Raw genomic sequence first — 26,979 nt, forward strand, 5'->3', positions numbered from 1 at the left:
CCGAACCTTCCGTCGCGAGCTCAAGACACATTTATTCATCTGTGCAGGACTGGCTTAGATTTTAAATTTATAGGGGTTTTAAATTGGTTTTAATATTTATATCTATATTTTAAAATTTGGCATTAGAATAAGTTTTTTAATGGTTATTTTAAGGTGTATATAAATGTTTTATTTGCCTGTGAACCGCCCTGAGTCCTTCGGGAGATAGGGCGGTATACAAATATGAATAATAAATAAATAAATAAATAAATAAACCCCCCAACCGCCGCAGAAGGATACCATGGTCGATGGTATCAAAAGCCGCTGACAGATCTAATAGGACCAGGACAGAGGAACAACCCCTGTCCTGAGCCCTCCAGAGATCATCAACCAATGCAACCAAAGTCGTCTCCGTGCTGTATCCAGGCCAGAAGCCGGACTGGCACAGGTTTAGATAGACAGTTTCATCAAGGTACCAGGGAAGCTGCCATGCCACTACACTCTCAAAAACCTTCGCCACAAAATGAAGGTTGGAGACAGGACAATAATTTGCTAACACAGCTGGATCCAGGGAGGGCTTCTTAAGGAGGGGCCTCACCACAGCCTCTTTCAAGGCGGCTGGGAAGACATCCTCCACTAAAGAAGCGTTGATAATTCCCTGAAGCCAGCCTCGTGTAACCTCATGTGTGGCCAGTACCAACCAGGAGGGACATGGGTCCAGTAAACATGTGGTTGCATTCAGCCTCCCCAGTATCTGGTCCATGTCCTCGGGAGTCACAGAGTTGAACTCTCTCCAAACAACATTCTCAAGAGCTGCCTCCGTCATCTCGCCTAGCACTACCCAATCAGTGTCCAGCCCATCCCGGATCCGAGCGATTTTATCGTGCAGATATAATTCAAAGTCCTCAGCATGCCCTTGCAAGGGGTCCTCCCGAGCTCCCTGAGAGAGAAGGGAGCGGGTCACCCTAAACAAAGTGGCTGGGCGGTTATCTGCCGATGCGATAAGAGCGGAAAAATACTCACGTTTTGCCACTCCTATCGCCACTAGGTAGGTCTGAATGTGCGACCTTACTAGTGTTCGGTTGGATTCAGAACGGCTGGCCCTCCAGTCGCTCTCTAGGCGTCTTTTCTGGCGCTTCATCTCTCTCAGCTCCTCAGAAAACCAGGGAGCCGGTCGAGAACGGCGCCGGGTCAGAGGCCGCAAAGGCACGATGTGGTCCAAAGCCCCCGCCGCCGCTCTTTCCCAGGCGGCGACCAGTTCTTCAGCCAAGCCGTGGGCTAGATCCTCCGGAATCGGCCCAAGCTCCAACAGGAACCTCTGTGGGTCCATCAGGCACCTGGGACAGAACCAACGAATTGGCTCCGTCTCCCTGCAGTGTGGGTTTGCAGTTCGAAAGTCGAGACGAAGGAGCGAATGATCTGACCATGACAGGGATTCGATAACTAAGTCCCCTAATTTGAAATCATTCAGCCACTGTCCGGAGACAAAAATCAAGTCCAGAGTGTTACCCCCTATGTGAGTGGGACCATTCACTAACTGGGTCAGGTCCAAGGCTGTCATGGAAGCCATAAACTCCTGAACCGTCGCCGATGTTTCGCCTACCGACGGCAGGTTGAAATCCCCCATAACCATAAGTCTGGGGGTATCAACCGCTGTCTCGGCTATCACATTGAGCAGCTCAGGCAGGGCTGTCAACTCATAGCAGGGAGCCAGGTACGTGACCAGCAAACCCACCTGCATCCCCTGGCCCCACTTCACAAAGAGAGACTCCCACCCGGCTATCTGCGGGACAGTGACCTCCCTCGGCTCCAGACTCTCGTTAATAATAACCGCCACCCCCCACCCCTACCTTGGGCCCTCGGCTGATGAAATGCACGGAAGCCCGGTGGGCACATTTCAACAAGGGGGACCCCCCCGCTTCCGTGCCCAACCAGGTCTCCGTAATGCCCATCAGGCCCGCACCCCCCTCTTGTATAAGATCTGAAATGAGGGGGGCTTTATTCATCACGGACCTGGCATTGCACAACATCAGCCGAAGGTCCAGGCTCTGGGGATTCCAGCCACTCAGGGAACGGGAAAAGACAGAGGGACCGGAGTGCGCGATTGCTCGTAAACAGCGAGGGTGCACTCCCTGAACATGATACGGGCCCCCGCTTCTGCCATACCTGCCCCTCCCATTTACCGTGCCAATGGAATAGCCCCCATGGGCTCGGGCTCTAGCCTCCTCCCCCAATTCCGCCTCCGAACCTATACCCTCTGTGTCGCGAGCCCTCGCAAGATCTGGTCCCATCCCAGATGGGTCTCCCACCCGACCCATCCTAACCCTCCCTTCCCTTAAAAACCCTTTAAAAGACTTATTTAAAAAACTCCTAAGATTCCTCTTTGCCTTCACATATACTTTGCCTTCACATAAAATGCAATAAAATATGTCTAAATCTCATAGGTTTATGAACTTTAATGAGATTTTGGTGAGCTAACCAACCATACAATAGCACAGACAGTAATCTTCTTTTAATTATTGTTCTAATTTTTTTAGGTCTCACTATATTTAAATTAGTTACCAGTTGTTTGAGACTTTTGGGTGAGGAAGGACGCTATGTAGTTTAAAATATCTGTTTTCCTTTTCTGTGAAATTTCAGAAAAGCCGCTGTCAATCCCAGCAATCCTGGAAGACAAAAAAATATATACTTTATTTAGTCAACACAAACAGGAGTTAAATCCTATTCTAGTCCAGTGGGAGCCCAACTCCCAGAATTGCTGTTCTGTTCTGTTCACAAATATACTGTTGTGACAAAATTAAAAAAAAAAATTGCACTCAAGGAGTTGTTCACACATCTTCAAGTTTCCATAGTTAAGAAACATTGCTATAGGCCACTGAATCCAGAAGTTAAGCTAAAGTACAAGATAGTTATTCTTATTTTCTTCTTATCCTTTTTGGATATAAAGATAAGGCTGCAGCCCTGCCCTCTCCCCCCCAGTTCCCCCCCAACACCTAGCAATCCAGGTGAAGACTCACACAGATTTGAAGGCCTTGCAGGAAATATTGATGGGGATTTGTTGAAGAATAGCAGCAGTTACACTTGGCAGCACCATCACAAGCCTCTTTTCAAACCAAAGTTGATAGTCAAGATCCGTGAAAGTTGGAAATTCCTTATTCAACCTTTCAATTGTCTTAGTAAGCAAGAATGTTTTCACTTCCATTGAAATGTTGAGAATGCTGACAAAAATGGGCTAAAAGAGGGATGAAAACCCATCATGATTTTGAGTGAGATGGCTGGTAAGAATGATGGTCATGAGTTCTAGGTTCGGTGACCTTTGGCCGGTCACATTTCCAGCCCTAGAAAATAGGCAATGGCAAACCTCTTCTAAAAATCTTGCCAAGACAACTGCAGAGACTTGTCCAGTGAGGAATCAGCACTGACTTGAAGGCACACAAACACAACAGGCTTCTTGGGCAGGAGGTTAGAAACCTTCAAGCTTTCAATATCTACATCATCAATCCTGCTACTACAGGGGGGTTTCCCTACCCCCTGCATATTCAAGATTTCTGACTGACAGTTTTTCCTCTCACACATTCCAAAATTTTATGAGATCAAATGTAATTCTTTTTGTTTTAATACTGAGGTTGTTCTGAAGATTTTGAAGGCCTGCAGCATTATGTTCTAGTGGATGGCCATTGCTTATTTTATTTTATTTTTAATTCACATTTATACCCCGCCCTTCTCCGAAGACTCAGGGCAGCTTACACTATGTTAGCAATAGTCTTCATCCTATTTGTATATTTATATACAAAGTCAACTTTTATTGTCCCCAACAATCTGGGTCCTCATTTTACCTACCTTATAAAGGATGGAAGGCTTGGGCCTGGTGGGACTTGAACTTGCAGTAATTGCAAGTAATTGCTGTGTTACTAACAGACTGCATTAGTCTGTTGAGCCACAAGAGGCTCAATTATTCATTCCATATCCCACCCTATGATGAGCTCTCTGTCTGAGTACTAAGGTAATTGAAAATTCTCAATCATAGAATATTACCATTTTCAGAGCTCATTGTGGGATCGTTCAGACAAGTAAACTGCACAGAGTAGTCTCCTGAAAGTGTAATACACATAAAGTGATTCATGCTACACAGGTCCTATTTGGTACTTGGGAAAAGTGTATTGAAAACTAGACAACCAATGCTTTTATTATTTACCACTACCATTGTTTAAGTTATACAGTGCCATATATTTGCTGTTATATCCTTGAAAAATCCAGAACCACACTGCTTCTCAGACCAACAAGCTGTTAATGTAGATACCTACTATAATTAAACTACTGAAGAAGCTGTTAATTCAAATAATAGTTTAAGATGGTTTTTTTTCCAAAATGTGGAAGATCTTACCTGGACCAAAGACCTGGTCCCTCTGTGTCTCGACTTCCGAGACTTTGTGTGTCTTCGATTAGCCTGATAAAAGTTATTATTGTACTTATTGGAAAGGATTGGAAAGATGAAAATGGACAAGGATATTGTCTAATTGGAGTACAGAACATCAGAAGATGTTAAAATCTTGGAAACAACCAAGCTTGTTTCCCTCTTTGTATGCCCAACCACAGCTTTTCACATAAGGAGTGAAAAAAGCTTTGTAGGTCTGAATTGTTTCACTTCAGATATTTGTGATTTGCATCTTTCATTCACAAGGAAATCTATTTCTGAGTACTAGAATTTGGGGAGATCTGTTGTCAAGAGTGAAAAAAATGCCTGCCCTAAGGAATGGGGCACTTCATGGCCACATCTGATGATGTTTAGGAAAAAAGAAAAATGGATGAATTATGACCATGAAGGCAATTTGTCCAAATTACTGCTAGCTAATGCAGATCTACATATCCAAATCACTTGTAGTTTTGGAAGCTAGGCATCAAAGAGTTTGACCATGAACTTTCTTATAGCTCCTGTATAAAGAACAGGAAAACAGCCTGACCAATTCTGACCAATATGGATGTTCTTTTTTCTTCAATCTGGGGAATTGCAAATGACTGTGAACATGTGGTATGTGTGGTTGCCTTGCAAAGTTTAGTACAGAAAGTTCTCACGTTTTTGAGAATTACTAGACCCAACATTTAGAGAAGATTCATGATTACTAAATTTCCACGAAATCAATTATGTAATATCCTGAGTCTCAATGGGTACACATTGAAGCATGGGTATGATTGTGGCAATACCCGAGGTCCAGTCCTCTAAATGACTGCAATATTTCTTTGAGTACAAGGATCCATCAGGACAGAAGCATGCTGCTATTATTTGCAATGAATACAATCAAATAGCCAACTTCACGTCACTAAATCATACACACATTAAAAAGGGATGAGGTTGCCTACTCATCCCAAATGGAAACCAGAAAGTATAGAAGTCATCGATTTAAAACAATTTTTAAAATCTGCATCAATTATTCCTGCAAATTAAAGTGTTTCTTAAAGAAAGCTTTACCTTTTCAAAGGCAATGTTGAATTCATCCCAATATGCTGCTAAGGCATCAAGACTTGGGAAATGTCCCAGTCTTTGAAAGACTTTCATCACCATGTCAATGGAGCTCAGCACTTCTTCTGTCATGGTGAGCTGAGCGAGTTGAGCAACTGAGAGTTCCTTTAAGTGGACTATCTAAAGGAGAGAAGCAAAGCACGGTGTGAATGGAAAGTTTTCCCTTCTGCTTTCTACCGTATCTAGTGAATCAGCATTATATCATATTTGGATCAAAAACAACTGAATTCCAATGGCCTGGAATTCACTGATTAACCTACATTTGATAGACTAAGATATTTTTGAAGGTGGTGTCAAAAAGCAAGATGGCACTATGTGTAGTCTCCACTAAGAGATAATTGGTACATGATACTAGCAACTGGAAATAACTTCCCACACATTAGATTTTAAGAGATCCAGGACAATGTATGTGGCACACATAGTCCTATATTTCAGGAGAAAGGAACAGTAGTAGGTTGAGACACTGGACTAGATATGCTTTGAGTTTGTTCATATCCAGTAGGGTTCCTCCAACTTAGTAAGAATAACCTAATTGGCTTAGGAGGTACAGAGCTAAGTGGCTGAGTTAGGAGGTATGGGGCAGCGCAGCCCTATGGCATACCCAGCCCTGCCCATTAAATCTCCCACCACCCAGTTCCTGCTGGTTTGTCTGCATTAGTGGGTCAATATGCATCCCCTGTGCTAGATGATGGCTGCTAGTGTGTAATGAGAGAGGTTGCGTCTCTCCCCTATTCATTTACCAGAGTTCTTTCCCAAGGATGCTCCATAGAATGAGTAAGAAGATGGGATTAGGCAAGATAGATACACAGGAGAGCAAAAGAGCTTTCCTTGAGATACTGATTGAGGAGCCTGATGCCAACATCTGGACATACAGTGCCTCGTTTGCCAAGTACCTTCCTAGGCAGAGGATCTCCTACCTAGCAGCCTCTTCCAGTTTGTGAGGAATAAAATGGGATAACATTACCAGATGACACTGAGGTACAATGTTTTTATAGATTTGCATGTAAAAACTATATGTAGGTTCTAATCTAGAAATGACTGCCTTAGGAAAAGTCTGAGCTTTAAGTATGCAGTTCCTCACACATATGTTATTAATAGAACATCTATTCACCCAACACACTAAATACATTATCATATGGCGCAACTGCCATGTTTACCTTTACAGGCAAAAAGAATATGCTTTTGGATGTATTCATGCAATTTAGTATAATTCTGTTTTTTTTTTTAAATTTGATGTATTGGACATTTGTATTTTCATCTTGTCAAGGATGACATTCTGATCTTGAATTCTCCTTATAAGGTCTCCCAAACAAATAATCATAACATGCTGACCACAAAGGCTCTAACTCCATTCTAGCTTGCTATGCAAGCCCAGTCTGGTTAGCAAATGTCATGGCTGATGTTACCCCACTGAAGTTGGAATCAATCGCCATCAAGTCTGTGAGGTTAACGATGGAACTGAATCTCTGGAAAGTGAGGGATAACCAGTCTTCTGTTTTATGGCAGTCTGAAATTAAATGAAGGTAGCAAAAGACTTCAAAAAGTTGAAAAGAATTGTATAGTCAGCCATGCACATAAATACGCACACATAGAGAGATTCAGAGACTCTGTGTGTGTGTGCGTGTGTACTGTATGTGGTCACATATATTTTTATTTATTTTTATTTTATTTATTTATTTTGTCACAACATTATATATAAGCATCACATAAAAAGATTATATAGTATATAAACATATATATGAGGTAATATAAGGAAGTATAAGCATATATATATAAGAAGAAAAAAAGAAAAGAAAGAAACAAGCAAACAATAGGACAGGAACGGTAGGCACATTTGTGCTCTTATGCACGCTCCTTATAGTCCTTTTAGGAATGGGGTGAGGTCAATAGTAGACAGTTTTTGGTTAAAGCTTTTGGGATTGTGGGAAGAGACCACAGAGTCATGTAATGTGTTCCAAGCACTGATAACTCTGTTACAGAAGTCATATTTTCTGCAATCTAGATTAAAGCGGTTAACATTAAGTTTGAATCTATTGGTTGCTCTTGTATTATTGCAATTGAAGCTGAAGTAGTCTTTAACAGGAAGGACATTACAATAGATTTTATAAGGTTTACAGATGGAACAGATGCTCTACTTCTGTTGGTCTATGCCAATTTCTTCCTTCTGACTGGTTCATTGACTGGTTCATTTCCACATTGTTCTATATTATTTTTTAAAAATCAGCATAATTAAATACATTTAATGTAATAATTAATAGATATCAAACATTTTTAGACTTAGGTCTTTCCATAACGCAAACTCTTGGATTATTTTCTTTATGTATGTTGCATGTAGTTTTTTAAAAAACACATTGTACATTAATTTTATGTGTGAGTTAAAGGGCCACTGCAAAAAATGCAGAAGAAACTGCTATCCCCAAAACTGCTGAGATTCCTCTTTTAGTCAAAGAAGCCTCTATATTGGTCATATGGTTATGACCATATGGTTAACAAAAGAAAAAAGAAGGAAACAGCTCACCAATTTTCTGAAGAGTTGTTTTAATCCACTGAGCCACTTCAATTTTAGTCTCCACCAACATTAGATCAAATACATAATCCAATCCTTTCACACTACAAGAAATCAAAATAGCGGTAATAGTGGAAATTTTCCTTCTTTTCACCCTCACCAGTTATCATATGCAGCACTAATTTCTTTTACTTCAGGGGCTTGTAGGTGGGGTGAATTGTCACTTAGGGACAATTCTTTCTTGGAGGCAGTAATGTATCTTTTTAATGCTTTTTCTTTGCACCATTCTTGTGTAACTTGGTTTTTGCTGGACATTTGGAAGTATAATTCCCAACTATATAACTAAAATTAAATCTAGAAGGTATTGTCTTGGGAAAAATGCATGAAAATTAATTTCTGTATTTATAAATTCTAGAATGTGAGTCTGATTTAATGTCAGTTATAAAGATCAGATCAATTCATCAATAGTATTCCAATTTATTCTGGAAAATGGAAATTTTAAATTCTGTTGATCTGAAAAAAAATCCTCTTTGTTTTATTTAAAATCCATATTGTTTTATTGTCTGAACTGATTTTATTCTGTATGATTTAAGGAACTGAACCAATGCATCAATTTGATTCAATGAATATATTTAAGGAATGAACAAATTATTCCTCAAATCAACTAGGTATAGCAAAGCTGTGCTACAATAAAGACTAATTTCTAGCAGCAAGAGATATGTGTTTCAAGAGTTCTTTTCCACTTTCCCTGCATCAACCCAAAATAATTTCAACGGTAAAATATGGTAGTAAAGATGTTTGTAATTAAGTAAATTAATATTCACTTCCTTTTTAAAGATTCCGCTTCCAACTATCTCCTTCCTTTCTCTCTGCCACTTGCATTTCTTCACTATGCACACATAAAATAATAACCTGTGGAAATTTGGCTGGCAAATTTTACTTACATAACATGCAAGTGGGTGCAGTTGGATGGAGAAGGAAGAATCTTCAGCTCTTGAACAGTGATGGAGGGCAGGTACAATGTCAGAATCCTACTGAACCAAAGCTCCAAATCAGTTATCCTCATGAAAACAAAATGCGGCTTTAGGATTTGAAAAATTCCCTTTAGCATGATGCCACGGACTTTCACATTGGTTATTTCCACTAAGTTATTCTGCAGACAAATGAAAAAATAGTTTTTTTAGCAAATAGTTTACTTTGCTAAAATAGTCCACCAGATAATCATCTCTCACCTGTTCTGCGAGTGCATTGATTTTGAGGAGAAATGTCTGAAGCTCAGATAGATTTCGGCTTTGGAAAATGTTCATCACATTGGCTGCCTCCATCTCTGCATTCATCCTCGAGCTGTCAGTCAGAATGCCAGACAAAACTACCAGGGTTCCAACCTGGGTTGATGTTAGTAAATCCAGCACTTCAAACTAAAAATAGTTATAATGACAACTCACTGTAGTAGTTGGATGAACAGACAATAATAAAATAACAATGAAAATTATTTTCCTTGTGTCAACTGATGAGGTCTATAATATAATTTTATATTAAAATTCTTTATACATTTTAATAACCTGGAAATTCATGGCCAATCCCCATTGTTCCAAATTGTAATTTCCAGCAATCTCAGTCAACATGGACTGTAATCATACAATTATAGTTTAGCAATATGTGCACAGCTTTGATCCAAAGACAATTTATTTTTTGATTTGAATCTGTAAGTCCAAACTAACAATTAAAATCTTGACTGATTGGCATATCCCAACCATTTATCAGTAACTTCACTGATATACAAATTTAGAAACAGCAGACCTAGGGACATCTACAAAGAAAGGTTTTTTTAAAAAGCCACAAAGGGAGCTGCAGCAAATTCTCACAAAGCATATAAAAAAGAGGGCAAAGCTACAATCTTAACTCTTTTGATCCACCATGCTACAGTACTGGACAAGACTAATTTTTAGTCTAACTTCTTTCCCAAGATAATTGTGAGGATAAGAGGCATAGCCATCCAATTCAGGTCATGATGATGTCACCTGCATCATGAAGTTATTGTACAAATTATATGAATTGTGCAATTTGCATCACTCACATGATATTACATTCCCCGCCTTTGTTCATTCTGTGGTCCCAGTGATAAGTGGAGGCAGCTTGAACAAGCTACCTTAAGTGATTTAGGTATATGAAGAAAGAAATAGTACTTACTCCATTGAAAGATGGATTCAAGTGGACAAAGTTGCTGTAATTAGCCAAGTAACTGGAATGTCCAAAGTTTTCATGCAGCCAATCTCTACTGTTTGAAGCTGTGAATGTACATGCAACTCCTGCAATACATGCACAAACAAGAAAGTTTAATTAAACAGAAATCATAATTTGACCAATCTTTTCTTGTGTGTCAGTCCTCCATTTCTGCTTCTTTGCCTCACATTTCTTCTGTCACCTTATCCAGGACTTTATCCATCCTTACATTTTCCATCCCCGGAACAGGAAAGTTTTACTTTCATGTGTGAAACATTTGGTTGAAGCTGCTTTATTTATTCCAAATTTCTGTGGTTCAATATGGGAGATGTTAGCTCTTACAAAGTCAGTTCACATATTTGAAAGGATGAGACCTTTTTGTCCAGAAAAAGAGGACATTCTTTGTGAAACTACCCTGCAAAATCATGAGAAAGGTTTTATGAACATTTTGGAACTGAGTGATGGCAAAATAGAATTGATCGCATATTGTTTTATGTTATTTTAAGGGAGCCCACATAAAAAATCTCTCTAGTGGATTGGGTCCTGGCCTACACCTTAAGGCAGCCAAGATGGGGGAGGGGAGGAACGACAGGACAGGGAGCAGCAACTAGGAGCTAGGAGCCTTGAGTTCTATTCCCACGCAGCCAAGGAAGCTCACTGGTGACTTTAGGCCAGTGACTTTCTCTCTGCCCATCCTGCTTCACAACCTGTTGGGAAAAACAGGAGGAAGCACTATGTATATTGTTTTGAGCTTCTGTCACAAAAGGTGAAGTTTACATATGATAAATAAACATTTCAAGGCAGCATTAAGTTTTGAGGTTGGTTAGAGCTGAACAACTTTGTGTTCATGGGCACTAGCCCAAAATGATTTCCTGATTTATTTTTGGAATTATTCAGAAGGAAACAAATAGCAAGAAAAACACAACATATCAGAAACAGTCACCTTCTTTTGCAAGCTGCCCTTCAAGGAAATTCAAACGATTTTGAAAGACAGCAAGCTGAGTCTTTGTATTTAGTTTGTAATAAACAGAATTTAGACCTTTGTAGCTGCAAAAGAAGAAAAGAAAATGAATGCTTACATGCTTCATGTCAAGTAACACAGGACTGTAATCCCACACTTTGAACAGAGCCACGTTTTACACTGTTGTGCTTTCTCTTTTCTCTAATCATTATTCCAGATCAGCACAAATACAACAGAACCAGGGGTGGGTTCTAAATTTTTTTACTACCGGTTCTATGGGCGTGGTTTATTTTGTGGGCGCGGCTTGGTGGTCATGTGACACTGGGCGTGGTTTGGTGGTCATCTGACTGGGTGAGAGTAGCTTGGCCATCATGTGACTGGGTGGGCGTGGCCAATAACAATAAATAATAAAAATAATAAACAAAGTATACAAAACAATAAGAGGTACCAAAAACCAAGTTTCACACTTTACACACACACAACGCAACACAACACAACTGACTCACACACAATGTAAAAGCAGCTACACTTTACCCAAAAGGGCCCCTGCAACAAGCAGGAACCTCACAAAGCCACAAAAAGCTCAAAAACCAAGTTTCACACTTTACACACACACACAACACAACACAACAGACTCTCACACACAAAATGCCACATACAGCTTTGTGAGATTCTGTGTATTTGTGTAGTTAGAGTGAAACACTACAGAAACACACCAAATCTCAGAAAGCTGCACAAATATTTTGTTATTTTATTTAATTTTTTTAGATCAGGGTCTCCAACCTTATAACTTTAAAGTTTGTGGACTTCAACTCCCAGAGTTCCTGGGGAACTCCAATCAATTACATTAGCTGCAACTGATTCTGCCTTCCAGACAATGTAACTGATTGGAGACTGCGAAGGAAAGCGAGCCCGAAAGGAGCTTGCTTAATTAAGTAAGTGAGGAGGGGGGATTGGGTGGCCAGAGAAAAAAAGTTTTTAAAGTGCTTTTCAGCCTTTCTAGTTGTACCATCCTATACACTAGGATTATTATTACATCACTTTACTTCCAGAAACTAGTTGGCAAAGTATATTTCCATTAAATAAAGCACATTTAAGATTGCCTGAAACTGAACATAGAACATAAAAAGTATATGAGAGTTATATTAAGAGTTAAAATTATATTATATTATATTAGAGTTAAAAACCATGAATGGGTTAACTAGGAAGTGTGTAGAGTTTTTGATTCAACTCTGAAAAGATGCTTTGGAGTGTTTGGGGCACAAAGGTTAATCCTTTCAGCAACTCTTGAAAAGAGCTGCGTCTTTTCCTTGAGGCCTATGATAGCTGCAGAAGGCAGTTGTATGATCTGGGGAACAGATGCAGGAGCTTTATAGAATCATGAACAGTAACTGCAGTTCATGTCTGCGTGTCGTGTTCCTGGAGACTCAAGCTTCTTTGCTGAAGAAAACTGAAGTGCTACCTATCTCTATACATACCTCTCTGAGCTAACATAGCTATTTATATCTTATCAACAATGTATTTGATTTTACTATTGTAATTCAATTTATATACTCCTGCGCAAGCTGCACTGGTTGCCAGTGGTCTTCCAGGTGCAATTCAAGGTGTTGGTGATCACATGGGACCAGGTTATTTACGGGATCGCCTACTGCCGCCAATAGCCTCCCATCGACCTGTGCGCTCCACAGGGAAGGTCTCCTCAGGGTGCCGTCAGCCAAACAATGTCGACAGGCGGCCCCCAGGGGAAGAGCCTTCTCTGTGGGGGCACCTACCCTATGGAATGACTTGCCTCTGGGGCTACACCTTCTTTCTGACCTCCGGGCCTTTAAGCGCGAGCTCAAGACTTTTTTGTTTCACCGAGCAGGGTTGGCCTAAGGGTAATTTTAATGGGTGATTTTATTACTTGTTATTTTAATATTCAGCCTATGGAATCGGATTTTTAAATTGAAATAGTGTGTTTTAATTTTTGTATATGTCTTTTTAATTTGGCTGTAAACCGCCCTGAGTCTTCGGAGAAGGGCGGTATAGAAATGTAAATAATAAATAAATAAATAAATAAATAAATAAATAAATAAATAAATAAATAAATAAATAAATAAATAAAATATTCTGCACCTTACAAATGATATATAATTGAGGAAGAACAGAGCAGTTTGGAATCCAGTTTCTGCCAGCAAATTCAAGGCCGTTTACCCTGAGGGTGGAATTTCACCAGACTAAACACCTCAGAGCTTCCCAAAACATCTCGGCGGTGCTGGATTGGCTACAGGTGGATGGACTATGGGGAGAGGGCTGGAGAAACCAAGGGGTTAGTTTTGTATTGATGCCTGTGAACTTTAGATTCCATCTACTGCAATCAGCATCTCTTAGTAAAAGTACCTTTTGCTTTAATCAAATGGAGTTGAGAGTTTTACTTCCCTAGGGGATAAGATTGGAGCAGGTATAACAATCATGCAAAATCTGACACCTCATTTGTACCTATGTTATCTTGACTTCCCCCCACACACACTTTTTTCCAAACCTGAACAAACTTACATATCATGGAAGTCCACACAGCCTATCTGAGTTGGAAACAGCATCATTATCTTGGTATCAACAAAGGGCAGCAAGCGCACAAGTTTGATTTGAAACAGGTCTTTCAGGGAGGGTGAACAAAGATCAGGGAAGCTGTGGTTGATCTTGGTCAGAATGGTCTCCAGGGCAAGAGATGCAGCTTTGTGGTCAAGCAGGAGATCAAGAGGTGATCTGAACAACTCATCCAGGAAGCTCTCTATATAGACGACATCCTGGCTGCTGAGGACTTTGGCAACAGGTTCCATTAAGGTGAGATTGGAGAGGACCTTTTGAGTGACAATCAGTTGGGCCAGCTGGGAAGCAGTAAAGACATTGAGAGCGGCAAACTAGAAAGATGTGAAGAGAAGAGAAGGGAGTGAGAACGGTGCACCCCCAAGGAATCTTTCACTGATTTAAACTGAACAGTGGGGATAGAGAATTAATTGATACAGAAAATTTCTGTCCCCAGCAATCCAAAATTAATAGGGTTATCAGTGCATGTAATACAGATGTCTGTGTGGGTAAGATTATCAGCCCTGCTATCAAGCAAAACCAAGCATTTAATAGTTAGTGCCATACCATATGCACTAGTCAAACAGGTGACAAGAAAGTAGGGGCAGTCAGGCACAACACAGGTTATGTAGACAGTATTTTATTTATTTATTTATTTATTATTTCAATTTCTATACCACCCTTCTCCCAAAGGACTCAGGGCGGTTTACAGCCAACTAAGAACAAACAAATACAAAAATTAAAAACAGATTTAAAAGATTAATTTAGATAGGCTGAAAATACTAAAAACTATTAAAATCCCCATTAAAACTATTAGGCCAGTCCTGCACGATGGAATAGTCTTCAACTCACGTCATAAGGCCCGGAGGTCAGGGAGTTGGCGTATCCCTGGGGGTAGCTCGTTCCAGAGGGCTGGAGCCCCCACAGAGAAGGCCCTCCCCCTGGGGGTCGCCAGTCGACATTATCTAGCCGACGGCACCCTGAGGAGACCCTCTCTGTGGGAGCGCACTGGTCGATGGGAGGCCACCGGTAGCAGGAGGCGGTCCTGTAAGTAACCCGGTCCTAAGCCATGAAGCGCTTTAAAGGTGAGAACCAACACTTTGAATTGCACCCGGAAGGCAACCGGAAGCCAGTGCAGCCTGCGCAGGATAGGTGTTATATGGGAGCTTCAAGCCGCTCCCTCAATCACCCGCGCGGCCGCATTCTGGACCAGTTGAAGCCTCCGGGTACTCTTCAAGGGGAGCCCCATGTAGAGAGCGTTGCAGTAATCCAGGCGGGAAATGACGAGGGCATTTGGTTGTTCACCGCCCTGAGTCCTTCAGGAGAAGGGCAGTATACAAATTAAAATATTATTATTATTATTATTATCATTATTATTATTATGAGTGACTGTGCATAGGGAATCCCGGTCCAAGAAGGGACATAACTGGTGTATCAGGTGTACCTGATAAAAAGCTCCTCTGGTGACGGCTGTCATTTGTTCTTCTAACGACAGCCGTGCATCCAGAAGGATGCCTAGATTATGAACCCTCTCCGTGGGGGCCAAAGATTCGCCCTCCCCACAGTCAGCGATGGCCTCAGCTGATTATACCGGGATGCTGGCATCCACAGCCACTCGGTCTTGGCTGGATTGAGCTGGAGCCTGTTTTTCCCCCATCCAGACCCGTACGGCCTACAGGCACTGGGACATCACTATGATGGCTTCACTGGGGTGGTTTGGGGTGGAAATGTACAGCTGCGTATCGTCAGCGTACAGATGACACCTCACCCCAAAACCACGGATGATCTCACCCAGCGGCTTCATATAGATGTTGAACAAGAGGGGCGAAAGAACCGACCCCTGTGGCACCCCACATAAGAGGCACCTCGCGGCCGATCTCTGCCCCCCCTGCCAACACCATCTGCGATCGGTCGGAGAGGAAGGAGGAGAACCACCGAAAAACGGTGCCCCCCACTCCTAACTCCTCCAGCCGTCGCAGCAGGATACCATGGTCAATGGTATCAAAAGCCGCTGAGAGATCTAACAGGACCAGGGCAGAGGAACAACCCCTATCCCGGGCCCTTCAGAGATCATCAACCAGCGTGACCAATGCTGTCTCCGTGCTGTACCCAGGCTGGAAACCGGACTGGCACGGGTCTTGATAGACAGTTTCATCCAGGTACCGAGGGAGCTGATGCGCCACCAACTCTCAACAAAGCAAAGGTTGGAGACTGGACGATAATTTGCTAAAACGGTTGGGTCCAGGGAAGGTTTCTTGAGGAGGGGCCTCACCACCGCCTCTTTCAGGACGGTAGGGAAGACACCCTCCATCAAAGAAGCATTCACAATTCCCCGGAGCCAACCTCGTGTAACCTCCTGTGTGGCCAGCACCAACCAGGAGGGACACGGATCCAATAAACATGTGGTTTATTGGACACGGGTCCAATAAACATGTGACACAAGGTCAATCAAAATGGACTCAAATGTCTATACACCAATGCACAGAGTATGAGGAATAAACAGGGTGAATTAGAAATTCAAGTAAATGAGGGCAGATATGATATTGTTGCCATTACGGAAACTTGGTGGGATGAAACCGACGAACGGAACATACAGCTAGAGGGATATAAATTATTTAAAAGAAATAGACCAAATAAAAGAGGAGGTGGAGTTGCACTACATATAGTATAGCGTAGCTCCCATATAACACCGCTCCTGCGCAGACTGCACTGGCTGCCTGTGGCTTTCGAGTGCGCTTTAAGGTGCTGGTTACGACCTTTAAAGCGCTCCATGGCTTAGGGCCTGGGTACTTACGGGACCGCCTGCTATTACCACATGCCTCCCACCGACCCGTACGCTCTCACAGAGAGGGACTTCTCAGGGTGCCTTCCGCCAAGCAATGTCGGCTGGCGGCCCCCAGGGGAAGGTCCTTCTCTGTGGGGGCTCCCACACTCTGGAACGAACTTCCCCCGGGTTTACGCCAAATACCTGACCTTCGGACATTCCGTCGCGAACTGAAGACGCATCTTTTTATTTGCGCGGGGCTGTCTTAAATTGAATTTTATCAAATTTTTAAAATTTTTATTAACTAATTTTAAATGGGGTTTTAGCTCACTGTATATTTTAATTTTCAGGCCAATTTTAAAATAAGTTTTTTAATTGCATTTTAAATTATATATTGTACTGTCTGTTTTATTTTTGCCTGTACACCGCCCTGAGTCCTTCGGGAGAAGGGCGGTATAGAAATCAAATAAATAAATAAATAAATAAATAAATAAATAAATAAATAAATAAATAAATAAATAAATAAATAAATAAATAAATAAATAAGAAATAACTACATCTCTACAGAAATAGAGGACAACAATGATGAAAATTATCTTGAAGGCATTTGGGTCAATATTAAAGGGGGGGGAATGATATTGTCATAGGTCTATACTATAGGCCACCCAACCAAACAGAGGAAGTAGATGAACTTTTTGCTAGTCAGCTAACTAAGGTATGTAGGAAGCACATCACAGTAGTAATGGGGGATTTTAACTACCCTGACATCAACTGGGAGACAAACTCTGCACCAAGTGGAAGATCCAACAGGTTTCTAATAAACCTAGCAGACAACTTCATTTCCCAAAAAGTAGAGAAGGGAACAAGGGGATCAGCCATATTGGACTTAGTTCTCACTAACAGAGATGAAATGATAGAAGGTGTTGAAGCTACAGGAAACTTGGGGGCAAGTGATCACACAATACTGGAATTCAACATTATGCAAACACAAGTAATAGAACAAAGTCAAACTAGAGTCTTGAACTTTAAGAGAGCTAATTTCAATAAACTTAGAGAGAGCTTAAGAAGGATTCCATGGATGAGAATCCTCAAGGGGAAAACAACTCAAGAAGCTTGGGAAATTTTGAAAAGTGAGATTATAAAAGTCCAGTCTAGCACAAGACCAATGAAGAAGAAAAATAATAAATCTCAAAAGAAACCAGCATGGATACATAAAGAACTATCTGACAAATTGAAAAACAAAAAGGACACGTATAAAAAGTGGAAAGAGGGGCAGAATATAAGCAAATAGCCCGAGCCTGTAAAGATGAAGTGAGGAAAGCTAAGGCTCACAACGAACAAAGGCTAGCGACAAAAGTAAAAAATAACCAAAAAATCTTCTTCCAACATGTTAAAAACAAGAAAAAAGTCAAGGAAACAATTGGCCCATTGCTGGGAGAAAGTGGCAAGAAGGTGACAAACAACAGGGAGAAAGCAGATCTACTTAACTCATTTTTTGCATCTGTCTTTACACAAAAGGAAAAAACAATCCAACCTATCAAAAATAGCACCACAAAAAACAGATTAGGAACACAAGTTTGCTGAGACTGAGATAACTGGTTTAGAATCTCCAAATTACCGTATATACTCGAGTATAAGCCGATCCGAATATAAGCCGAGGCACCTAATTTTACCACAAAAACTGGGAAAAACTATTGACTCGAGTATAAGCCGAGGGTGGGAAATGAGGCAGCTACTGGTCAATGTAAAAAATAAAGATAGAGCCAAGTAAAATAACATGAATATTTATTTGAACGAAAAACAATAAAAGTGCAAAAGGGGGAAGGAGGATTCCCAGCTTTAGAAAATTTAGAACTACGCCGCCTTTGGTATGACCTGAGCATAGCTCATAAAATTATCTGCTACAATGTACTTCCTATCAATGACTACTTCAGCTTCAACCACAACAATACACGAGAACACAATAGATTCAAACTTAAAGTGAACCTCCAATCTAGATTGCAGAAAATGTGACTTCAGTAACAGAGTTGTTAATGCCTGGAATGTGCTACCTGACTCTGTGGTCTCTTCCCAAAATCCCCAAAGCCTTAACCAAAGACTATCTAGTATTGTCCTCACCCCATTCCTAAGAGGTCTGTAAGGGGCGTGCATAAGAGCACCAGCGTGCCTACCGTCCCTGTCCTAATGTTCCCTTTAGTTGTATTCCTTTTATGTATTCAATTCATGCTTATATTTATATAATTATTTAATATGTATTTGACAAAATAAAATGAATGAATGAATGAATGAATAGAATAGAATAGAATAGAATTTTTATTGGCTAAGTGTGATTGGACACACAAGGAATGAATGAATGAATGAATGAGTGAGTGAGTTACTTCAACAACATTGTCTCACAGAAATTGACAATACAACTGCAAGCATGAAAATGAGTCCTCCTTTAGCTTCCAAGGGACCAGGGTGCCTCTGAAGGTCAGTGCTCTAAGCACTAAGAACCCAGCACAAATCTAAGCCTGTATGCACACCAATAGTGAAAATACCCTGCACAGTGTCTCTTGGCAGAGAAGGTTAATTTTCATAGACGTTGGGGTGGCTCTTTTTTTTTTTTTTTTGGCAGGGCAATAAGGGTCTCTAATATCATTAAACCCAAGTGTGAGGAAAAAGACAGCAGCTAAAATGTTAAGGCCAGTTGTGTGACCTTCTCCAATACAGTTGGCCTGGCTGTTTGCCAAAACTTAAAACACCCTCCCATCCCCCCCTCCCTGCTAAAGCTTCTTTCTTAAAACAATTGTGGTCTTTGCCTTTCATTGTGCCAATCGACTTTAGAAGTCTGTGTGTGTGTGTGTGTGTGTGTGTGTGTGTGTGTGTGTGTGAGAGAGAGAGAGAGAGAGAGAGAGAGAGGGAGGGAGGGAGGGAGTGCAAAAGGGGGAAGGAGGATTCCCAGCTCTAAACAAAGGGAAATCCTGGAATGCCAGCTCGAAAGGTGGTGCTCACGTTCCTCCTCCCTTGCTCAAAAGCCCCAACATGATATTGGAATTGGATGCCATTATATACCTGCTGAGGGGATAATTTGAATAACTTGAAAGATATAAAAGCTCTAAACATATTTGTTTAAAAATCTAAAATCTATACTTAAAATAAATGAATATAAAGTAATAAAGTTCTTTAAAGTTGTAATTCACTTTGCTGCTGAAAAAGAAAAGAAGCTTAACACCTTAAATGGTATTTATTAACTGAAATATCATCAAATCAAATATATAATGAGGTATATTATAATGACCTTTGTTTTCAGAAAGAAGCATGATGGAAGTTTTTCAATAAAGGGGGAAATATAGAAAAAACTTAGTGTCATGCTCATATATCATCTTTACAGATGTTGTTAACACTATACTATGGCAGCATATGATGGTACAATGTTTCAATCAATTTCAGGATGAAAAACTCATCAATGAGGAGGAGGAGTATAATTTTATTAACCTTGTATGATATCAGTTTCTCAAGGACTCTAGAAGGACCCGAGGAAGAAATCTCTGCCCCTCCCACTTTCCCTTCCAACCCAGCCTTCCAAGGGGACCTTGAGGAGAAATCTCTGCCCCTCCCACTTTCCCTTTCCAAGGCAGCCTTCCAAGAGGACCTCTCGAAAAGAGCAGCTTTCTCCTGGCCGTTTACCACCACCACACCCTCCACGCCGCCATCCTAGGAGGGGAAGTTCAAGGACCACATCGATGGCACGGTTGCAGGAATTGGGTATGTCTAGTTTAATGAAAAGAAGGACTAGGGGAGACATGATAGTAGTGTTACAATATCTCAGGGGTTGCCACAAAGAAGAGGGAATCAAACTATTCTCCAAAGCACCTGAGGGTAGAACAAGAAGCAATGGGTGGAAACTGATCAAGGAGAGAAGCAACTTAGAATGAAGGAGAAATTTCCTGACAGTCAGAACAATGAATCAGTGGAACAACTTGCTTGCAGAAGTTGTGAATGCTCCAACACTGGAAATTTTAAAGAAATTGTTGGATAGCCATTTGTATGAGATGATGTAGGGTTTCCTGCCTCGGCAGGGGGTTGGACTAGAAGACCTCCAAGGTCCCTTCCAACTTTGTTATTATGTTATGTTATGTTATGTTATGTTATGTTATGTTATGTTATGTTATGTTATGTTATGTTATGTTATGTTATGTTATGTTATGTTATGTTATGTTATGTTATGTTATGTTATGTTATGTTATGATTAAGCTGAAATAGCTAAAGAACAACCTAACTAGTTGACTGTCTTGTGTGACCTATGGGCTCAAAAGCAAAAATAATGATTTTGATGATAAAATACCTCCTTAAAAGAATTTTTAAGGACCATGGATTTGCCCAGTGGGCTGATATGCAAGATACAAATAAGCATTCTTTTTTGTGATAATTTTTATTTATTTCCAAACATTTTCAAACATGTGCAGAATTCTTATTGATTGTTTTTTAAAGAGCAAGTGTGCCTCAGGGTACCTTTCACTTTGCCTGACGTAGCACCTGTTTAAAAACTGACCTAACTTCTTTATGTGACTGGAGTGCCTTGACCTTAGAACAAAAAGTTTACAGGATTTATTTAGTACTGTTGAATGTTTAAAAGATTTTGCTAGTTGAAACTCTTTATCAAAGGCCAATAAAGTGAAGGAAAAACAATCTTACCCCATCAAAACCACTCCAGATCTTTGTGAAGTCATTATAGGAGGCATGGTTTTGAAAGCTTTTCCAGTTGCTTTGTATCCATTCTTTAGGTGATCTTTTCTGGCACCCTGAAAGTCAATATAAAGGAATATAAAAAGAAATTAGAGGGGACCTAGGTTGGAAGAGGGGTTGGTAGAGCAAACCTCTGTGTTACTGGGCTATAATTCCCAAAATTCCCAACCATCCACCTTATTTTTGAGAATTCTCACAGTTTAGATCCAGAGGACACCAAGCTGAGAGAGGCTGAGGAGCAGAGCCAATGGCCTGGCGGGGAGGATGAGAGACTGACATTGCATCTATTTGAATAACATAGCACATATTACATGTGACATTTGTGAAATGAACTTAAGATGCAAATGATGGCAGCTCATACTATACTATTATGCTGAAATGGAGTATCCTTAACTAGCATGCTAGAATTATCAGATCCAAAGTCAAAGAAAAGGGAAAGCAGGTAAATTAACACAACAACTTTGACCACACAGATCATGAGAGCTGTTTTTTTAAGGTGCATCACAATGCATTTGAATGGAGTCTTGGAGTACATAGCTATAGCCACTTTTCTGACTCCCCCCATCTTTTGGCAGGGCTGCACCCAGTCATTGCTATCTGCAGGGGCTTGAGTAATGACATGCATCATGCAAATTATATAATTTGCTGAGACTGAGATAACTGGTTTAGAATCTCCAAATTAAATGGAATGCACAATGGAGCACATTTTAATTATTAAATTCCTATACTACCCACCTCACCTAAGTAATTTAACCACATACTCAACAGCAAATACTCAATCTCCTTGGCGGAGAATCAAGTAAATAGTTTTTTTAAGAAGTTCTCTTTAGCAAGAGGCCGAGCGATTCTCCACAAGAATTCCAGCAGCTGAATTTTTTTCAACCTAAGGCCAATATCTCCCATTTCTGATTTATCTGTGATTTATTAAGGAAGTGGACCTTTTCACAGTACAGCAATAGAGAACTTGTAGTGGCTTTGTTTACTTTAGTCTCCTGAATCAGTATGGGAAGAACTCTTATACAATGAAACATAGGAAGTTATTTCTAAGTTGTGCTAATGACCAAATTGTGCTTTTTAGCTGGAATTATAATTTATTTCAAATGTGAATCAGGAGTGGGAGATTGCTCTGTATCTCCCACTCCCTCACTTACGGAATACAGTAAGAAATCTTCCAATCCAGCTGGTCACCAACTGCCTTGTGCTGTGATCCATATCAGGGTACACACTGTCTAAGGCCTGGACACTAATGAAAGGAAGATAAATAATCAAAAATCCTGTAAATGTAGATATGTTACAAACATTCCTTTTGTGGATAGTGGTCTTTAGGATTCAAATTTTAGTTCTCATCTCACTTGCTTCAAACCTAGTAGGCTAGCTGAATACTATCCTGCATTAAGAGCCTCACATTAACTGTAGAGTCTATATTTTGTCTGCAATATCTAGACAACCATTTAGAATATCTGGGAGGGTTATGCATAATTTGCAAATGTCTCTGCAAATGGGCACAACACAAATAATATAGAAATTTGTACTTTTCTGAATTTTGCTATGCAGTTTGGAACTTGCCCCAACTTTTTGGGCACTAGGGACCAGTGGAGAGATATTTGTCCGCATACCGGAGGGGGCGTGGTCTTGCATGCTGCCTGTATCCTGCAGATGGGGCTTCACTTGTTTACGTGGACTGGTTGCTGGCCATGGTGCAGACTGGTGCTGATCCATGGACTGGGGGTTGGGGACCCCTGGCTTAGGGGACAAGCGCACCAGGGCAAAGGGCAAATTCTTTACAGAAATTCTTACATTCAGAGTGATGAGTCTGAAAATGCATTGTAATGTACTGAGCAAACTTTTAGATAGCTATCTAAAAAGCCATCTGTGGATAAAAAATTGAAATATAGATCCAATAAATATTCAATAAATGAGTCACCTGACAACAATAACAAATCAAATTTGTGAAGCTCTCCCTCTCCCTTAGTCTTATATAAAATGGCTAACATTCAGATGGTTATAGGGTCTGAAGAGATTGTTGTAACATTTAGGAGGAAGGAGGGAGAATGATTTTGTTGGTAAAGGAAGGTGAAAGTAGCTTCTTAACTATCCTTCCCCCTTTTAAAGTATTCTTTTCATCACTTCTTCCTTTTTCTTTTTTCTTTTATACTTCTGTATTTCTCTTTTAGCTGGGTAAAAGCTTTTTAATAAGAAATAATTTTTAAAACCCATTCAAATAGTTGTTACATACATTGTTCTGAAGCCATCACAGGTGATTGGGATTTGAGTCATGCAGTCTAAGATGTTGGTGTGTACATCCGTCAAGTAAGAGTGCATCGTCTCTTGGAACCAAGAGGAGAGGAAGCCAGCATTCGATACCAGAGGATCTGTCTTAATTTTTTCCCATGCTGCATTCAGCAAAAATCTTTTGAAAGCTGGTAACATCTGGTCTCTGGAGATCTAAAACAGCAGCGCCATTAATTTGAGTATCTTTGGGCAAACTGATTGCTTTTATGTATGTCAGAGGAAAGCAGAAGGAAAATAAAGCCCCCTCTTATTAATTTCCCATAAAACAGAATAACAGAGTTGGAAGGCACCTTGGAGATCTTCTAATCCAACCCCCTACTTAGGCAAGAAACCTTATAACTTTTCAGACAAGTGGCTGTCCAATCTCTTCTTAAAAACCTACAATGATGGAGCACTCACTACTTCCGAAGGCAAGCAGTTTCACTGATTAATTGTTCACACTATCAGGAAATTTCTCCTTAGTTCTAGGTTAGATCTCTCTTTGATAAGTTTACATCTGTTGCTCCTTGCCCTACCCTCACATGTCTGAATAAGTTGATCCCCCCTTCTTTATGGCAGCCCCTTAGGTATTTGAAGAATGCTATCATGTCACCCCAAGAAGTCCTTCTCTTCCTTACACTAGACATACACAGTTCCTGCAACCATTCATCATGATTTAGCCTCCAGTCCCCTAATCATCTCTGTTGCTCTTCTCTGAGCTCTTTCTAGACTCTAGAGTCTCAACATCTTTTTTGTATCATGGCAACCAAAACTGGATGCAGTATTCCAATTGTGGTCTTACCAAGGCATTATAAAGTGGTACTAATAGTTCACATGATCTAGATTCTATCTCTCTGTTAATGCAGCCTAGGACTGCATTGGTTTTTTTTGTGGCTGCAATACATTCCAGGTTCATATTCCAGTTGTTATCAACTAGAATTCCTAGATCACTCTCACAGTTACTGCTATTGAGTCAGGTACCTCCTATTCTATACCTGTGCATTTGGTTTTTCTTGCCTAAGTATAAAACTTTACTTTTCTAACCTTAAATTTCATTTTCTTAGATTGGCTGAGCTGAGGGGCCGGGATAGCTCAGGCAATAGAGAAGCCTGTTATTAGAACACAAAGCCTGCAATTACTGCAGGTTCGAGCCCGGCCCAAGGTTGACTCAGCCTTCCACCCTTTATAAGGTAGGTAAAATGAGGACCCAGATTGCTGGGGGGGCAATAAGTTGACTTTGTAAAAAATATACAAATAGAATGAGACTATTGCCTTATACATTGTAAGCCGCCCTGAGTCTTCGGAGAAGGGCGGGGTATAAATGTAAACAAAAAAAAAACCTCAAGTTTGTCAATATCCTTCTGGGTCTTGAGCCTATGTTCTAAAGTATTGGCTATTTGCCTCAGCTTGGTGTCTCATCTAAATCATTTATGAAGATGTTGAAGAGTACTGGATCTAAGACAGAACCTTGGGGTACCCCATTGCATATTTATTTTGTGGTTTAGTTTGTAAAATGCCTTACTGAAGTCTAAGTATATTACGTCCATAGCATTTCACCGGTCCACTAATTTAGTCACTTTGTCGAAGAATGCAATAAGATTTATATGGCAAGATTTATTTTTGACCAACCCATGTTGGCTTCTGGTTATAACTTTGCTTGCCTCTAGATGTTTGCAGATTATTCCTTATTTTTTCCAAAATCTTCCCTAGTATTGATTGATCTGTAATTTCCGGGATCCATTTCCCTTCCTTTTTGAAGATGGGAACCACATCAGCTCTTTTCCAGTCCATTGGTAGTTCCCTGGTGCTTCAGGATCTTGGAAATATATGATTCAGTAATTCAGAGATCAAATCTGCCAGCTTCTTTAGAACTCTGGAATGTGGTGCTGGTGATTTGAACTCTTCTAGAATGGATAGGTGAACCCTTACCATTTTCTTGCCTATGAATATGCCTGTTCATATTATACTAGAAAATGATGCCACAAACTTCATTTGAATGAGGCATTCACTTCCTCACTTACAAATGATAAACTGAGAAACAAACTTAAAGCTCATATAGTCTCCAGGAACTTGCAGCAATGCTCCACCATCATCACTAATGGCCCTGGTTGCAGCTGCCTTACCTCCATGCTCATCTGATTCAGAGCATCCTGCAAAGTGCTGAGATTAACTCCTTCAAAAAGCAGCAAGAAAGCCTCTTGATCAGGCTGGGCGGCAGGGTCCCTCAGAGAGCACTTGAGAATGGAGACCAGTTTTCTTGGGGTTAGATTGGAAACCTGAAGCACAAAACCATTGTTAGTTGGTTGTGTTATTTTCACTGAAAGAACAAATGTACAAATATTAAGAGAAGCCTCAAATGTCCAGTTTCACAACTCTGAGGTCGTTGCCAATAACCAGTGGGGTTGGTGACTCTGGGTCTAGTGCTTTACACACCCATTTTCACCCATTTACTAAATGTGCACTACTATTAATCTTTTCATCATTCCCATCACCTATCTCCTTCCACTTATGACTGTAACTTTGTTGCTTGTATCCTTACGATTTCATTGTTTCCTGATTTTTTTTTAATTTACATTTATATCCCGCCCTTCTCCGAAGACTCAGGGCGGATTGCTTATTTGTAGCCTATGACTATTATTAAGTGTATCATTAAGTGTTAAATTTGTTATTAAGTGTTGTAAGTGTTGTACCTTGATGAAGGTATCTTTTCTTTTATGTAGACTGAGAGCATATGAACCAAGACCAATTCCTTGTGTGTCCAATCACACTTGGCCAATAAGAATTCTATTCTATTCTATTCTATTTGCTTTGGCTATATGCGGAGATATACCTCATTCCTTGGTCTTCGCTTTCATTCATTTTTTCCTATAGAGGCTGGGATTTCATTGGAAAAGTTGTTTCCTTCTAGCAGGATTTTTATTTTTCTAATGCAAACTGCAAATTATGGAGCCTTTTTTTGTTTAAAGTGTGTATTTGTGTGTGTAGGGTAAATTATTTCTCTCCAGATGTGATCCTGAACAGGATACGTCCTTCCAATTGTCTTTTGCATTGTGAAGCCCAAACTCTCGTCTTTTCTTTGTGCTCTTTATTTCTATTCTGGCCATATCCTTTCTTACAATTTTCTAAATAATTATGATCTGTTGAATCAAAAACTATCAAAAATAGTTTTTTCAAACTTGTAGCAAACCAATTCCTAAAATATTCATTCTCAGGACTGGTCAATTAGCTGAGCTGAGTGTTTGATAACACTGTCCAACTGAGCTTTCAAAATGGTTATTTAAGAAATCACTTTCTTAAATATTTAACAAAGCATTTCGCATTAGATGTCTCTGGAAATATGTGTGGGTTGTAATTTAAAATAGAGATATATAGAATTAGAATTTTTGTAAATATGCTTGTTATGATAGAGATACCGATATAGAAAAGCTGTAATTAGTGGGAAATGTTTTGTTACGTTGTTGGTT

At 40.3% G+C, this 26,979-nt stretch overlaps 1 protein-coding gene across 1 annotated transcript in view; it reads right to left on the reverse strand.

Moving 5' to 3' along the window:
* Positions 1-26,979, reverse strand: part of LOC131185294 (uncharacterized) — a 210,222-nt gene that overhangs the window by 167,745 nt on the left and 15,498 nt on the right. The window contains exons 7-20 of the mRNA XM_058157710.1: positions 25,639-25,791; positions 23,481-23,689; positions 22,396-22,487; positions 21,194-21,300; positions 13,723-14,087; positions 11,170-11,273; positions 10,194-10,312; positions 9,236-9,421; positions 8,948-9,156; positions 8,016-8,107; positions 6,904-7,004; positions 5,447-5,617; positions 2,997-3,211; positions 2,542-2,645 (exon numbers count right to left, since the gene is read on the reverse strand). Of these exons, the coding sequence (XP_058013693.1) occupies positions 2,542-2,645; positions 2,997-3,211; positions 5,447-5,617; positions 6,904-7,004; positions 8,016-8,107; positions 8,948-9,156; positions 9,236-9,421; positions 10,194-10,312; positions 11,170-11,273; positions 13,723-14,087; positions 21,194-21,300; positions 22,396-22,487; positions 23,481-23,689; positions 25,639-25,791 (2,227 nt within the window). The remainder of the gene's footprint in view (positions 1-2,541; positions 2,646-2,996; positions 3,212-5,446; positions 5,618-6,903; positions 7,005-8,015; positions 8,108-8,947; positions 9,157-9,235; positions 9,422-10,193; positions 10,313-11,169; positions 11,274-13,722; positions 14,088-21,193; positions 21,301-22,395; positions 22,488-23,480; positions 23,690-25,638; positions 25,792-26,979) is intronic.

This window comes from Ahaetulla prasina, chromosome 14, assembly GCF_028640845.1.
Source record: "Ahaetulla prasina isolate Xishuangbanna chromosome 14, ASM2864084v1, whole genome shotgun sequence".
NCBI classification, from domain to species: domain Eukaryota; kingdom Metazoa; phylum Chordata; class Lepidosauria; order Squamata; family Colubridae; genus Ahaetulla; species Ahaetulla prasina.